At 35.6% G+C, this 17,596-nt stretch overlaps 1 protein-coding gene across 3 annotated transcripts in view; it reads right to left on the reverse strand.

The window, feature by feature from the left end:
• The window catches only part of TBC1D22A (TBC1 domain family member 22A), a 138,445-nt gene that overhangs the window by 107,539 nt on the left and 13,310 nt on the right, over positions 1-17,596 (reverse strand). For all 3 annotated transcript variants that reach the window (XM_053943140.1, XM_053943139.1, XM_053943141.1), the window contains exons 5-8: positions 11,274-11,344; positions 7,015-7,143; positions 5,815-5,877; positions 146-260 (exon numbers count right to left, since the gene is read on the reverse strand). In XM_053943140.1, coding sequence (XP_053799115.1) covers positions 146-260; positions 5,815-5,877; positions 7,015-7,143; positions 11,274-11,344 — 378 coding nt within the window. The remainder of the gene's footprint in view (positions 1-145; positions 261-5,814; positions 5,878-7,014; positions 7,144-11,273; positions 11,345-17,596) is intronic.

A 17,596-nucleotide genomic window follows, 5' to 3' on the forward strand; every position in this document is an offset into this window, starting at 1 on the left:
TACAGATTTATAATTACAAACATTTATGATAAAATTAATGTATCAAATTATGCTTTGATTAGCTCATCCAAATAGTTAGATGAAAATTAAAATTATGTTTCAAAACCAATACTAATTCATAATTCAGTATTAAGACAAATCTTACCTATGTATTCACAAATGAAGACTACAAAAAAAGGAGTAACAAGATCATTTATGCCCTGAACATATCCACTGGCTGGATGACGTATTGCCCAGATAAACAAAATCCTTTCAAAGATCTGAAAAAGAGTTAAAGAAACCATCAGTTTAATTTAACAAGTGATAAGCACATTGTAAACAAGACACTTGTAAATTATCATAACCTCACAGAATTACAGAATATCCTGAGTTGAAAGGGACCCATCAGGACCACCGAGTCTAACTCCTGGCCCTGTATAGGACACCCCAGGAATCACTCCATGTGCCTGAGAGTGCTGTCCAAACGCTTTTTGAACTCTGTCAGGCTGGTGTTGTGACTATTTCCCTGGGGAGCCTGTTCCAGTGTTCAACCACTCTTAGAGTGAAAAACCTCTTCTTGATATCCAACCTAAACCTCCCCAACTCAGCTTTGTGCCATTTCTTTGAGTCTTGTCCCTGGTCATAAGAGTGAAGAGATCAGTACCTGCCCATCTGCTTCCCCTCATAAGGATGTTTAAAACATCCTTGCAGATAAACTTAATATCATGGAGTTAAAGTAGTATAAAGTCCATGTATACAAAAGCATAAATGAACACAGGTATTCATAACCAACTCCCAATGCTATGCAAGCTTCTCAGTTCTTCAAAAGGAAGCATTTTCAGGGTATTAGCACATGTTAAAACCAGCCTAGTATATAATTCAGTTACAGTAGTTAATACAAAGTAGCTCTTATTCACTGCAGCTTTTCCAGTAATATAAAATGCCTCTTTTCTCAAGGGAAAGAAATATGAAATTATCTTCCCATAATTTTTCATCTCTTTGAAAGAAGTATTCTACTAAATATTCTATTTATCCCTAAGTAACAGAAAGAAGGACTTGATATAGTTTAGATTTTTTAATAACATGCCCATAAAAAGAGATTCCACGAAAGTTAAGCTTGCCTAATACTCCAGTGTGGAGTCTTACACTCCAGGCATCTGCATACTAGATAATGAAAAACGTGAAACAATCAGGAAATGTAGAAATAAGGCAACTGCCTGCCATATCACAGAACTTCACCCTCTCAACTCTGTAAACTGAAGCTTAGGTATCTGTAACTGAAGTTTAGGATCTGCAAAAACTCATGAGGCCAAACTATATCTCAGCATGAGAAGAGAGCATGGAAATCAGAGAACTTTTTTCTGACTCCATTTAGGTCTGTGTCAGGCTGTATCTTGTCTCAGTTATTTGCTTCTGAAGATACTACATGCCTTTGAAAGACTGCAAATAAGAGCAGAGTGAAAGCGGCTACATGCTTTGTCCTAACTACAGGCATGTAATCAGGGATATAAAATCTTCTGATTTTATAACAAAAGAATGTTTGCTCATTCATGAGAAACAAAAGAATGTTTGTTCATTCATGAGAGCACAAACTATATTGGTCTTCAGATCTGGCCTCAATACTAAAAGGAGGAGACATTTTAGAAGGACCGAAAGGATTCTATGGTTTGCTGCAACTCCAGAAGTCAACAAATGCTCAGGCTTCAAAAAAGCCAGTGAAATACCTGTCCTGAAAGGATGCAATAGGTGTTTATTTGTGAAGTCAGGATTATTTATACTCAATCTTACTTTAAGTTTTTGTTAGACTAATAAACTGACTGTTTTAATTCAATGTTAAATAAAGACTTATTATTTAATTTAAAAGTCCTCTTGCAGTCATTTTTAAGTAAGGAAAGGTCTCGACATAAAGGACTCGCATCCTGGTGCTTGAAAATCCCATCACAGGCTTCCACATAAGTTTTCTGAAGCTGAAATATATTTGCACCTTCTGCTTTGAAAACAAGTCTCAAATACCAACACCTATCCTTCTCCTACAGGCTTTCTTTTGAGAGTCAACTGTCCTCCAGGCTTTATGTTTCCCTGGCTGAAAATTCACGGAACAGGGGAGACAATCAACAACAATAAGTACAAAACGTTTTGGTGGGCACTGAAAAACAAACCTCAGGACAGCTCACATCTGGTCCATTACAACACCAACTGAGTTTCAGTTTGTGTGCAGTGTGAGTTCAGAGATTAGGCAAAAAAAAAAATAATTAGCAAATCTTCTATCGAAGCCTCTTGTTTCCATTAGCCAAGATGCTTATTCCTTTAGATACAAATTCTTGGTACTAGTTCTGCCCTTTAAGCAATAGCCCATGGTGTTTCACTGTCTATCAATAACTGTATAAAGATTTTACACTCAGCCATTTACAACATGCTTTTACATTTTACATAATCATACCCTGATGAAATTACAGTTACTTATGTAATATTTTTAGTATTACTGGAAAACTGCCAATATAGCAAGGTTAGTTTGCTCACAGCCACTCTGCCTCCTTCTGTCCATTGCCACTTCTACTTTCAGTAACAACTAGCTTCTCACTATTATCAGAGTTATAGTTCTGTGCTTCACTTCTGAAAAAGGACATGTTTAACATACTGCAAATACAAACAACTTTCTCAAAAAACAAATATCAGAACGATATGTTGACTAGAGAAACCTACTAAAGTAGCAATTGCAGAATGTAGAATAGGGTTATGCACTAGGCTAAATAAAAAACCCATGGTGTGATGCAAAATATGCACAGTCAACAACCAATCAAATTCAGTAAGAACAGTCAATCAAAATACCCACTGCAGAAACTATAAACAGTGTTTTCTCACGAAGGCATGTCTGAAGTCAAACAATTCACAAATTTGTACCACCAACTTTTCATTTCCACAGAACCTGGTAACATACAGTTTGCACTGCAAATTGAGAAGCCTATGGATTTTAAAATGTTTTTAAAATCCAGGTATAAGGGGAGTGGTGTTTGGATTTGTTGGGGAGGGTGTTATATTCTTGAGCAGGAAGCACCATTCAGTGATGGCACATCAGATTTAATATCCCCAAATGATTCCTATCAGAAATTCTGTAATACACACTGAAATAGCATTTTCAATTTCCTACCCATTTTCATAAAGTTTCATTTACTGTTCTGAATCAATAAAAATGAGCACTGAAAACCTGAACAGCCGGCTGATTTAAGTTTCTATACAACACTCATGACTGTATTCAAATAGGACTCATTAAAAAGGTCACTTTCCCAAAAGGATCCCTTCTTGATTTCCAAACCAGCAACAAAAACTAGAATTATTTTTCTACTGTGAACCACTACATCTCATGAGATGTCATTACCAATCTATTATTCTCTTTTGAATTTGACTCTCATTCATAATTACAGCAAGAATTATATTCATATACATAAAGAAAAGAATCCATCAGCTTAAATGAAGGTTTCAATTACTTGTGGGTTTTCCCACCTCAGAGGAACTTCAAAACCTCCAAAGCCTTAATTCAAAAGCTTCTGAAAATTTGCTTCTTGTTTTCTAAGTAGAGGAGGGAAAGGAAAAAAAAAAGAGAAGGAGAACAAAATTTAAACTATTTTAAACTGTGAAGTTTTCTTGAAATTATTATGTATAATACGCAAGCATAGATGGGAAGTACACAGCCATGTGCTTTCCCTTTCCCTAGTTAAAGGAAGAAAAGATAATAAATTAGATCAGTCCATGTTGGCTAATCAAATTTATTACAACTAAATAATAAGTAGTCTTTAAAATAACTTGAATGCACTATATGAAAGACCACCTCCCACTCTTTTGTTTGCCTTTTTCAGTGACACTATTAAGTCACTTTTAGTCCTTTAAATCCTTACTCCAACATTACCTCCTCCTCACTCAGGATCCATATAACTCACATAAAAAACAAACACTATAAACTGATACAAACACATAATAATGAGTTATTTCCGCATATCATATTCAAAACATCTTTTTCTAAACTGCAACATTTTGTTACAGAAACAAAATTCTGAGATCAGATAAGAAATTAAAACAGCCTTATTACCTCCAATTAAAAGTTCTTCGGCAACAGAGACTGATACCACCAAGAACAGCAAAAATCTTGCAACAGCAGCATTTGAAAATTTAAGTCAGGAGACCGTGAGGTTTATGCACATGCTGTCTTTCTGAAGCTTTAACCAGTGCTTTTGTCCAGTTCCATCAACTACAGTCTGTTCGTCTCATTCTATGGGAGATTCTTCCCAGTAGTGGTATCATTAATCTAAATCTTTACAGCATCAGAAGTACATACAAAACTCACCATAATATCCACAACAACGGTTTTGCACAGAGTGTCATCCTTTAAACCTGTCTTTGACCCTTACTCTGATTCCCTTCTCCTCTTTATAGCCCTTGCAATCTCACCTTAAAAAGGGGGGAGTGACTGTTGCTCACCAGAGACCAGCACCACCTTGTCTCGCTCTAGAAGAGTCAGCTCTGGGAACAACACACCCTATCTGCAAGAGCCTTTGAGATTAGGGAAGGATCGCTGTGGGGCTGAGGGATTCGGTGGTGCTGTGATAGGTCTCCAGAAACTCAGAAAGCAAGAGAAAGCAACACTGGAGAAATTGGGTCATATGACCATTTCAGCATGTTTTTTACAATAGCATTAAGCAAGTAGAATTTGGTTAAGATCATAGAGAGAGTAGAAGACAGATGCAAGCCTATTCTCCCGGTAGCCCACAGATCTAATTAATTTCTTTAATAGTTTATTTCTTACCAGTATTGCTTCATTCTTGCCCCTTGATTGTACTTATACTACTCCTCAATTCATCCCTAGAACAGCGCAGGTAAAACACCACTGTGCAGAAAGCAGGTGGAAAGCCCTATATTTATAGGTTTTTCTTTTGAAACACTGTACTGGGCTATTTCTTCAAACCAATTCTCCAACATGTGGAAGCACACTGCCATTAAACAAATAACTGGAACAATGGAAAATCAAATGAAAGCTAGTTCTGCATTTAAGTTCTCATAATGAACCAGATTATGTTCTATTTGGATCTATAATTGTATGAACAGAAGCTACATGGCAATACATTTGAAGGTCTAACTAGAACCATTAGAAAAGAGAGTAAGTTGAAGATTTAAACTAAATAATTAAAAGAGGATAATCCACACCATCTATGCTATGTATGACCTATATACTTCAAAATGAAAAGTCTCAAAGAGATTCAATTCCCCAACAATATAGGCCATTTTGACTAATATATTTACCATTAATCACATTATTATATATTTACATTAATTATCTAGTTACAACAGTAGTAAAACAATTTAAATAGTGTACTCAACATACAAAACTTACAAGGATGCGAGATCAGATAAGGCATTCAAACCAGTTGTGCTACAAATTCAAAGAGAAATTCCCAAGTGGAACACTCTAAGAACTTCCAGACCTTAAATGCTTTTGACAAATACATGGAACCACAGGACTATGCTCTGGATTACTTAAGAAACACAGTATTAACAAAATACATAAAAAGGAAAAAAAGGGGGAAAAAGCTAAGGGCACAAGACCACAATAAAAACTGACAGATTCAATACAGGAAATTAATGAGGTGCCTTTGCTTTTATTACTCATACTTACACTGTTATTCTTAGCCTCTACTTATATATCTTCTTTTTTTTTTTAACTCCTTTAAGCTCGTTCTAAAGTCAAAATAGCAAGTGTAATCAAAATAATTAATAATCAAACTGTAATATCAGACTCATTAATAAAATGTTGTCTCTAACAAGAAGAAAATATATCATTCTTACCTCTGTTACTTTGGGCTGAAGTCTTAAAACTTCAGGACTCATGCGTGGTATATCTATGTGGATCTAATTAGACAAAGAAGACTACTGTAAAAGGAACCAATAGCACATTTTCTAAGCAGCATAATACTTAAAATAATTCTATTGGCTTACACTATTAGTTGTAATCCCATTTTACCATTACTTTTGGGATAACATGGATTTTTACTGTATTTCAAAACATACAGTGAAATCTTTAAGTTAATCTTTCAGTGAAGCAAAACTTAAAAACACATATATTTGTATTCACATTCTAGGATCCTTACATCACATTTTAACTATTTGCAAATTACAATCATATTGGCAATACTCATTACCTCAGAGTGATTATGAGTAAATACATACTACTACTTCTGTAAAGTCATATTCAACTGCCACTATCATAGAATCATTTCAGTTGGAAAAGACCTGTAAGATCATCAAGTCCAAATGTGCAAAGGTAAAAGAAGATTTTAGCAGCCATTTTAATGCATTTGACAATCAAGAAGAGAGTACGAAAATACCAGTATTACTAAAATTTTTGTTCCAAACTTCACAAAGGAGTTTTATGCAACAGAGTGCTTAAGTGATGATTTTGGGTTCTATTCACAAGCCTTATCTTAGTAATGCTATATACTTCTTGCTACTAAAGATTAGTCTTGAAACTGAAAGGAAGATCTCAGTTTCTTCTGTCCCAAGGAAGGCAAAAGTATCATTACTTAGTGTTACAAACTACTCATTTCAATACAAAACAAGAAAAGTTGTCTGCTTATCTGGGTTATCATTAAAGTTTGACACCCTTATGTTTATTGCACATCATATACAGTTTCAACTTCTTATGCAGAAGTTCGGAGCCAGTAAGAAACAGTCACTGTTGTACTTTCCCTGTCCATCTTCACTTATTTGAGAGAGGGTTTGAGCAGGAGATGAAAGATTTGAAAATGCAACTATTTTTAAACAGAAAACCATGGCAACACTAATGCTAACATTAAAAGTATTCCACTATTTTGAATTTCAGATCAAAATTATTTCATATTTTTAATTCTAAAATTTAGGAAAATTATTAGAGGGTTGACTATCTGATAAGATTAAAGAAACAGAAAAAAACAGCAGCAAAGTTCAAAAATCCTTAAGTCCTTTAGCAAGTGTTCTGTAGATGAAAGTCAATTCAATAAGGTGTTCTACCTGTCTGTAGGTGTCTTGGTGGTTTTCATCATTTCTGGAATCATAGTATTGTTCAACAAATGCAAAATACTCTTTGCGTTTTCTTTGTAAAGTGCTTTCTCTTCGGTCCACGTTTGCAGGAAGATAGCCCTGAAAAAAGAATGAAATTTAAAGATACTACTCTTGGCCTTACAAAAGGCACTGCTGGCATTTGATTACATGTGACAGGAGATCTAACAAACTGACGCAGTGCCATGTACTCCCACACAAATCTAAATAAGCCTTTACTAAACTATTTTTTCTAATCCCTCCAACTCATATAAAAGTTCAGATATAAACACCTTAGAAAAACAGCTGCTTTTTTTTGCCTTTTTTTTCTACAAAATGCAATTTCTTATCAAAAATACTAAGATGGTGTTGATTTCTGAGGAGAAAAGCTTAAATAAATAAGTTCAGGTAAATTTAATAACATGAGTTATTAATACTAATAACATGAGTTCCTTAATTTCTATATGGCGAGTATTGGAGCAATTTTATTAAATTTTTAAACACTGTGTATTAACTCAATTGCCTTTAAGTTGGAATTATATGCATTAGCAAGGGATGCTTGGATTCAATATTAGGAAAAACTTCTTCATGGAAATTATTATTAAGCACTGGAACAGGCTGTCTGAGGAAGCGGCTGAGTCACCATCCCTGGAGGTAGTTAAAAGATGTGCAGATGTGGCCCTTAGGGACATGGTTTAGTGGTGGATTTGGCAATGCTGAGTTTATGGTTGGACTACACACCCTTAAAGGTCCTTTCCAACCTATACAATTCTATGATTCTATACTGAAATAATTAAAAATGTTATTCCTGTACACTTTAATTATTTAGTTTATAATGACAACACAATAAGTACAAGCCATATTACATTCCAGATACCTTAAGAGGTACTTTCTTTGGCAAAATGAATTCCTTTAAGATATACAGACTTGTGTTTGATTCCAAGTACTTTAAATCCCACCAGCTTCACTTTTGCCTAAAGACTTCGTCTGACATTTAATATCCTGTCCCAGTGTTTTGTGTTAAATATTGAATTTATTCAATAAATTCATTGAATAAAATTCATTTATTCTCAACAGTAGTGTTCCCATTTATTCTCAACAGCAGTGGTTTCTTCCCTGTAGGATATCTTAGTTGGTTGCTTTAGAAAATAATTTATTTTTGAAATAAAATGTGATTGTTTGAAGCACACCGATACTTTCTCAGCAAGTCTTTTTGCCATTATTCAGTTTCAAAGACTGAACTAATCTTTCAATTCGACATGTCATGTTTGCTGTTCACTTTACAAATTAGGTTTCATTTTTAAAAGTTGGGAAGGCTTGCAACATATCAGCAGTGAATAAATTGGTGGAGAGTTTAATCTGTTTATTCATTAATTTCCTCCAAAGGCTTTTGCAAACATATCTTTAGTTTTGTTATTCAAAAGAGAAGAGAGCCTGTATAGTTCTTCTTGCTGTTTATATACAATGTACTTAACATTTTTGCTATATTTTAAAAATAAATAATGTCTTTTTTTCATATATATTGTTACCAGTAGACATGCATAACATCAACAGAGTATTATATTGAAAAATTGTCTTCATCAAACACTTGCTAACATTATTAACATGCTGACTATGTAACAAATATCTCAACTGATCAATTTCTTAAATCAGATTTTTAGAATTCCAATTTCTATGCAGTTTTACAAACGAGACAATCATCATCTGCCTCAGATACCACCAAGTATACTCCGTTCCCTGAAAAAAATTAAGTTTGGAATTTTTAAATAAGACTTCTGAATAATTTTGAAACAAACATATACGATTAAAACCTTAACTATACTTTGGTATCTTCAGTTTTCTGTTTGTTTTTTTAGTATTGCAATGCATCTTTAATCAAAATATCACTTGATTTTTAGGAACACATTTCCCCAGGAGCTCCTGGTGACTGTATAGAATCATAAAATGGTTTGTGTTGGAAAGGACCTTAAAGATCATCTAGTTCCAACCCCCCTTCCACTTGACCAGGTTGCTCAGAACTCCATCCAACCTGGCTTTAAACACTCCCAGGGATTACCATTATTACTCCCCCTTACCTGGGACATTAATAGTAGGCTCCTGTTAGGTTGCCACCAGAAAAAAGCATGGTGGAGCTTATGAACACAAAAACTGAAAGCACTTTTCTTTCCCATTTGGGAAAGAAGATGAAAGAAAATGCTGCCTTACAGTATAGAAAAGTAATGATTACTAAAAGACTCATCTTTGAGTTTCCAAAACATACTAAATGAGGACCACATATAGATAAGAAATCACGGAAGGACTAACCTAAGAAAAGCTAAGAATTTTCAAAATATTGCCATTTGGAGGTAGAAAACAAACAAACAAACAAACAAAAAAAGCCCGAGATTTTTGAATCTCTTACTCAAAAAAAAATCCACTTAATTGCTAAAGTACAAAAAGCATAATCTGAAAGCAGGTTTTTGCAGAGGTATGGCAAGATGAAGTTGCAAACTGAACTGAAATAGGTCCTGGAGTTGTTAAAGTAACAGAACAAGAGAACTCTACACTTAGGCATTTTTCTAGACCAGGAATACTAAATTAAAATCAACTTCTGGATTTAAGTTAAAGCTCCTGGAAAGCCTATGCTCTTACAAGAAAGCAAGAGGAGTCAGCTCATATTATATTTTTATAATTTGCATAATTCCAACTCTCCAAACCCCTGTGTCAGTCTTCTGATTCAGAACTTTAAAAATGATTATGCTTTAGTTTACTATGTTTCAAAGTCAACTTTGAGTTAGCCATAATTTTTCTTACTTTTAGCATTTTAAAACAGACATCCTAAACTTGAAGAGAAAAAAAATTGTCTTTTTTACAACCAAAATCACATATAACTTTGGGAACAGAAGTCAAATAAATTGTAAGCTCCATGCTTAATTTCAATTACAGCAGAGTATTTGAATATCCACCATTAAACTGCATCTGCATTTAGCATTAGAAGGAACTAAGCTGCAAATTTAGTAGACCTCATCAACAAGAAAGACTCTTTCAGTCACTGGAAATCAGTGTCAATCTGAAGTAAATACTTTGCATTCCCTACAGAATTATTCTATAAAAATCAAAGCTATTTAAGCCTACTCTATGAAAAATTCGATAGTGCTAAACTGGTGTGTGTATATAATTCAGAATTTTAAACAGTTCTTAAATGCACACAGATTTGCTGAGGAAGTGTCTTTCACAGCCTCTGGAGAGTAGACATCACGAGAGTTCTGTTTCTTTTTAATACAAACATCCTCATAAACTTTCTCCCAACCACAGGCAGACAAACAACAGCTAAAATGCTTAACTAGTTGTCATCACAAGCATTATAGCTGAAAAGATAGGACATGAAAAATACCTCTATGAAGAATAAACTGTATTTTTGCAGAAGAACCTTTTTAAACATAGCAAACACCAAGATGAAAAAAATCCTGTTCTGTAACACCAAACCCAGTGAATCATATATTTCCACAAGCTTCTGCCATATGCCCAACTGAAAGACCTCCATGGTACTTCAGTCAACCTACTCCCAAACTACAGCCATTGCAAAATCCTCTGGTCATAGGGAGAAGATCAGTGCTCAGCCAGCCAAAAACTCGCACTATACAAAAGTGATTAGCTTTTTAATGAGGTTGTCTCTGAACTGCCTCACAAGTCTGAGCCAATGCCACAACTCAGTTGACACAGTGGTTCAAAGTTGTTCATCTTAAAGCACTATAGAAGAATCAGCCAAAAAAAACCTATAGATCCTAACACTTCTTTTCCTCACTACAGTGTTAATCCTTTCTTGCAGTTACTTTAATATGAAGTCAGAATTAAGCCTTTCGTAGGATGCTGACAGTCTTTGCTTCCCCTATTGTGTGTCTATTTTCAAGAAAACTGTTAAGAATGTACTTGTCTTTGAACTCTCCACCATTCCATCAAAACTGGTTGAAAGAAGCCACTGTTGTCACAAGCCCTTCTTTCATAGAAAGCCAGGCTGAAAAATAAAGATACACAGCTGGCATGATTTACTACTACTTCTCATTCCCCTTCTTTCAATTTGATAGATTAATCTTGAAATTGAGTAAAAGAACATAACTTCCATTACAATTCAGCACAAGACACATTTCCAACCATCACTGATGGATTACAATTCATACAAAATCATTTGCAATGCTTGAAAAAGCTATTAGTACTAAATGCAGAGGAAGAATAAAAAAAAAAATACAACTTACTGAAAGAAGCTTCCATGCAATTGGACGAACCCGTTTGGGAATGCCAGACCAACTCAATTTTCGCAATTCGTCTATTAAAACACAATGGTTTTATGAGAAGCAAGGAAATTACTACCAATTTACATACACAGATACATTCAAATTAACACAAAGGCATTCACAACAATGGTCTCCTTAGAAAATCCAGTGAATACAGAAATATAGGGCAATCCTAATGAATCAATAAAATACTGGATAATTGCTATCCATAGGGACACCTATGGTAATAGGCACTGAGTGTGATAAGGCAACTCTCTGGAGTATTTATCAGCATTACTTTTTGGTATACATGTCTTATATTGTCACATAAATGTATTATTCTTCCAAGTATTTTGAGATACATATGAAAGGAATACAGTGCATCAAAGCAGGTAAAGCAGTTGCAATATTATTAAAGTCTACACAAAATAAGGAGCAGCAGCATATGCTTCCAAAAAGCATTAAGAAGTTCACAGTACTTCTGCACACTAAATATGCATGGATAGAGGAAGCATGAAAGCATGCTTATACACATAAACCCAAGAAACTTCACAGTTCACAATAAATTTCCCTCTTATCCTTCATCTCAAGGAGTTGAGAGGCATTGAAAGAATAAAAAAAAAATGACCAAAGGATCAGTAACATTAGAAAAATATGACACTACTAGAGTTCAGTGTGAACCAAAATCTCAAACAAACGTGAAAGCAGAACTTGTACAGACTATAAACACAGATTAAGAGATAAATTCAAAAAGTCACAGGCTGGCACAACAAATACACTTTATTATCAGTATGCTGTCACTGCAAACAGAAGGATTCAATGAAGAAAAGATGCAATACACAACTGAAACAAGCTTAATTTGTTGTCATACTCCAGCTGTGATCATCACATACAAGCTGCCCAACAAGAACCCCAGACAGCAGCTGGTCAAATCCCTTTACCCCATTTCCCATTTCTTGATCTTCTTTTTCCAACATGCTTCTAGTTCCTTTTCTATGCCCCATTTAACAAACCACTCCAATTATTTCTTCCCTTCATGGTCTCAGTTTTGCTACTGCTATACCCAAATGTGGCATTTCTGAAATGATTATCAGGCACTGTAATTCTTGTAACACTGCACTTCCCAAAGTGATCTCTCAGTGCTTCTCTCCATGCAATGGCACTGTTTGGGCACCTCTCACACAATTCCCCCTTGACTACTTGTGAAATACAGGCATACCATAGGGTGCTATCTACGACTTGTGTTAGCTTCTCACACTGCGGTTTGTTACATACAGCAATTTCTCACATCACCTACAGTAGTTCTCCACACCCCAGGGAGTTTGCTCAGCCTCCAAGCAGATTTAGTATTGGCTTGCAGCCCCTACCACTTCTGCAATTCCACCCATGATCTGATTCCAAGTAAATCCCCACCACACCAAGCACTACAGCATAAGTAACAGTATCACTGGTTATATTCTTCTAAAAGCCAGAAAGGCAGGAACTGGTCAGAAGATGTAAAGGCAAAGCAAACATAATATGAACAAGAGTAGAAAAGCAGTATTTTATATAGTTTATGAACAAAAACAATTAAAAAGATAATATCTGCCTTAACTAAACAATCTACAAATTACATATGTATTTCCCTTCCACCCCAAAGCATGACAGTTAGCTCCAGTCATTTTAATACCAATGAAAGTCCCAAGTCTTCAAAAGCAAAATCTCCAACTGTGCATCTTCCTGCCCTAATCCTCCTTGTGCAGTATTTATGAACAAATATGCTTTACTAGGTCTAATCTATTTGTGTCCAGGCTGAATGGAAACCAATCTTGTGTATTAGTTTATTAATTCCTTACACAATCATTTTGTTCAAGTTTCAAGTTTTGGCTATCTTTATGCACAGCCATTGCATTTACAAACTATGTAATTAGTATATGAAAAAAAAAAACAGAAAATAAATTGTAATTGAGCAACTACTTTTATTATTTTCTAGTAACAGAACAGTCCATTCTCAACCCTATACCCACCAAACTCACTCTAATCTTTCACCTTTCCATATTTTTGCTCCACCCTTAACTTGACTCAATAGGAATTCATGCCCAAACATGGGCACCAACCTCTGAAAACAGCACATGTAAAGTAAGAAAAAGTATAAAAGAGGAAAATATGCAGATCTACTGTCACAATCAGAAATGTGAACCATATGATTTGAGTGACAGATCATCCCAAATCACCCAGTACAAAAATTCCACTTACTTTTAAGTAAATCATTTAAGGCCAGAGATAGGAAATACACAAGCACATTGGAACACAGCTTATTTTCCCTCCCTTCGCTCCTGATGCTATTCTACAATGAACATACATTTCCTTTAGTTTGGGATAGCTTGGGCTATCACGTAATTCCAAACAGTAACACACACTATGGGAGTGGGTTCAAAAGGACTACTCTTTCTGGAAGGAAATCTCAGCACTGGACATGGAAGTGAAAACCAGACACAAACTATGGGGTTTTTTACAATATAACACTTACTTGAAACAGATTCTCTATTTATCCATCATGTAGCACTTAGAAGTGAATACATCCCTACATTCTTCTATGCTGAACACAAATAATTATTTATGTTGCTTTGCCACTGCCTTATCCTCCTCCTTTTTACACCTAGATTGTCTGCTGGGCCTACAAAATCTTTGGTGATGTGCCTTCTCCCAGTATATCTGAGAAAAACCATTTAAAGCTAGTTTTTATATGTTTCTAAGTTGTTCCCCAAACTCTCTTTTAAAATTCTTCCATTCATTTAGCCTGACAGGATTCATATTCTGCTCTGCTCTCCTTATTTGACACAGAACTTTACCTCTTGGATTGTATTTAATAACCTTCTATTGTATTTAATAACCTCCTCTGGTCTGTTGTCATGCCATCCTTCTGAACTTTCTCAAGGCTTTTCTTTCTGGTTTTGCTTTCATAAGTGGTACAGTAATTGCTTTCAGGACAGAGGACTGTTAGACAGATGATTGCACAACTGAGAGTTAAGTCAATTCCATTACAAACCATTAGCCCTGGGTATGTGATAGTTATATTTCTTCACACTGACTGCTGTCCTATATCATAGTCTTCTGAAATTCCAGGATCTCAGACTAATCAAAAAAAACATAGAATTCTGGCCCTAACTTTTCACTACAGTGAGTTCAACTACTATTTTGCCAGTGACAAAGAGCACACAGTAAAAGTCACAGGAGCTATGCAAGAATTCTTATCAGGTGCAGTAGCAAACCCCAAAAGCACACAGTCTGACCCTTGCATGACACTATTGCTAAAGTATCAATTCACATTACACTTTCCTCTGATGAATCATCACCAAAACAAGAGGAAAGAAAACAAAGGACCCTGCCTTTTCCAGCAGCAATTACAACAGCAGGACCAAAGTTGCTCCTGGAAGACTTAGTCTAACTCTACTATAACATAAAATAAAAATGCTTCTGGTGATGAGAAAAAAAAATTGAAGCATATACACAAGAGTACCATTTCAGACATACATAAAAGACTGTCAGTGAAGCTAAATTCTAATACTGCTGTTAATACATTAATTTACATGTGCATTTTATTAGACAAACACAACTAAATTTTTCAGCAAATGTCTCTACTACAGTCTTTAAGATGGGCTTTATTCTTACAAATGACTCTACAGGTGGGTTCCTAAAAATCAGATAACAACATGTAATTTAAATACTCACATTCCAGTTCTCAGGTTAGTGTGAGACACTAGAGACTTTTTTTTTTTTTTTTTTTAAAGTGGCCCCTGAAGACTACTGACTGGTCAGCCTCACTTTTGTGCCTGGGAAGATCATGGAACAGAAGACCTTCCTAGAAACTCTGTGAAGGCACATGCAGGACAGTAATGTGATTTGAGACAGCCAGCATAGCTGACCAGAACAAGTCCTGCCTGAGCAGTATTTTGGCCTTCTACAATGGAGTGACTAATCAGTGGACAAGGAAAGGCTTTACAGGTGTCATCTACTTAGGCTTCTGTAAAGCCTTTGACATGGTCCCCCACAAAACCCTTCTCTATATTCGAGACAGAAGTGGATTTGATGGGTAGACTCTTTGGTGAATGAAGAATTGTTTGAATGGCCACATCCAGGGAGAAATGGTCAGTGGCTCCATGTTGAGATGGAGATCAGTGGTGAGCAGTGTCCCTCAGGAGTTCATACTGAGCCCAGTGTTATTCTGTGTTGGTGACAGATACTGTGGGATCACGTGTACCCTCAGCAAATTTGCAGATAACACTGAGCTGAGTGGTGTGGGTGACAGCCCTGAGAGCTGGGATGACATTCAGAGGTTTTTGGACAAGTTGGAGAAGTAGAATCATGGGAATGTCATCAGCTTTAACAAGAACAAGGGAAAGGTCCTGAACCTGGGTTGGGGCAACCAACCAGTATCAATACAGGCCAGGAGATGGAGGGATTAGGGCAATAAACATGGGAGGAGGACTGGCAGGTACTAGTGGATGAGAGGTTGGACAGGTGAAAAAGCCAAACATGCTACATCAAAAGGCTACATCAAAAGCAGCATGGCCAGCAGGTCAAGGGAGGTAATTCTTCCCCCTCTACTACACTTTGGTGAGATCTCCAAGCGGGCATGGAGTACTGCATACAGCTCTAGAGTCCTCAGTAAGAGAAAGACATGAACCTTTCGGAGTGAGTCTGGAGAGCCATGAAGATGATTGGTGGCTGTAATGCCAAACAGGTTTTTGGGTTTTATACATTTTCCATATATTTGTAGACTACGGTTATATAGTTATATAGCTCCTTAACTAACTATAGTACTTTTCCTACCCCATTACCTAAATTTTAGAACAATAAGCTAACCTTCCTGGAATCTTATTTAGTCTTGCCTCTATAGTGAACCACTATTTTTTCACTATATATTGTAGACATAACAAATGTGGGGTTAGAAGCTAGAGGCAGCTTCAGTGTGGGGGAGAGCCAAAAGGGGGGATTACTTAATTAACTGTTCCTCTAATTGGATGATTTCTATTAAGTATGCTAATTTGTTAAACTAATAAAATTGTCACACTGTATTATGTGTGCATCTTGCCGTATTTGCACCATGAAGAACTTTCATTAAAGGGAACCACTTTTTATCATCTTAATGTTGTTTGGCTTGTAGCATCAGGCATCATCTGTACCACCTCTCCTAAAAAGACAGGCTGAAAGAGTTGGAGTTGTTCAGCCTGGAAAAGAGAAGTTGTTCAGCTCTGGGCAGACACTGCTGTGGCCTTTCAATACTTAAAGAGAGCTTATAAGAAAAATGGGGACAGATTTTTTCTAAGAGTCTGTTTTGATATGACAAGGGGTAATGGTTTTAATCTGAAAGACAGTGGCTTCAAACTAGACATAAGGAAGAAATTTTTTACAGTGAAGATGGTAAAACACTGGAACAGATTGCCAAGAGAAGTTGTGAATGTCCCATCTCTGGGTGAGGGTCTCAGACACATCTGATCTAGTCGAATATGCAGAGGTGTTGAATTAGATGGCTTAAAGGTCCCTTCCAACCCAAATTCCAACCCCTATTTTATGAACTTAGTATTTTAATTAATTATTAAACTATTTGTCATTGGCTGAAATGTTACATTCTCCCTAGTCAAAGCATAACCTCACTGAATTGTCATTAGAGCAACTTCTTCCCCTTGTAGATTTCCCAAGGAATTAGACATCCTAGTTTTGAGTCACCTAGCATATTCCCAAGCACAGACTTTATACAATGTGGTATGAAAATGGTTTCAATTAATATGATTAATTTAATTTTGGGAAAAAATTGTTTTATATAATACATGTACAGATATATTTTCTCTCAGAGGAAGAAAAAGTTTAAAGCAATTGTTTTAACAGAAATCTTAGGACTATCCTTTTACTGCATTTAGATTTAAAGACTTCTCATATTCCATAAATATTTCATGGGGAATTTTATAAAGAAAACATGACATTAGTTTGCCAGCTTTCAACTGTACAAGCAATTACTGGAGTTATTACCCACTATACCTAAAATACATGAGGGCAAACAGCCAAGTCTACAAGTATTTTTCTTGGAACTACAAGCTAATCATTCTACCTATTACAAATATATTAAAATAAGAAATATTAAAGGAGTTCCAAATTTCTCTGTATGTATTACTCATTTTTGATACAGCTGTTACTTCATTGAGATTACTATAAATGGCTACATGAAGTGATGGCCTGCATGAGCAACTCCATGATAGATATGATAAACTAGATTCACATGTTTTATGTTCCTACAACGTAAATTCCTTGGATATTTTAGCTATACA

Source organism: Vidua chalybeata, chromosome 5, assembly GCF_026979565.1.
Source record: "Vidua chalybeata isolate OUT-0048 chromosome 5, bVidCha1 merged haplotype, whole genome shotgun sequence".
NCBI lineage: Eukaryota > Metazoa > Chordata > Aves > Passeriformes > Viduidae > Vidua > Vidua chalybeata.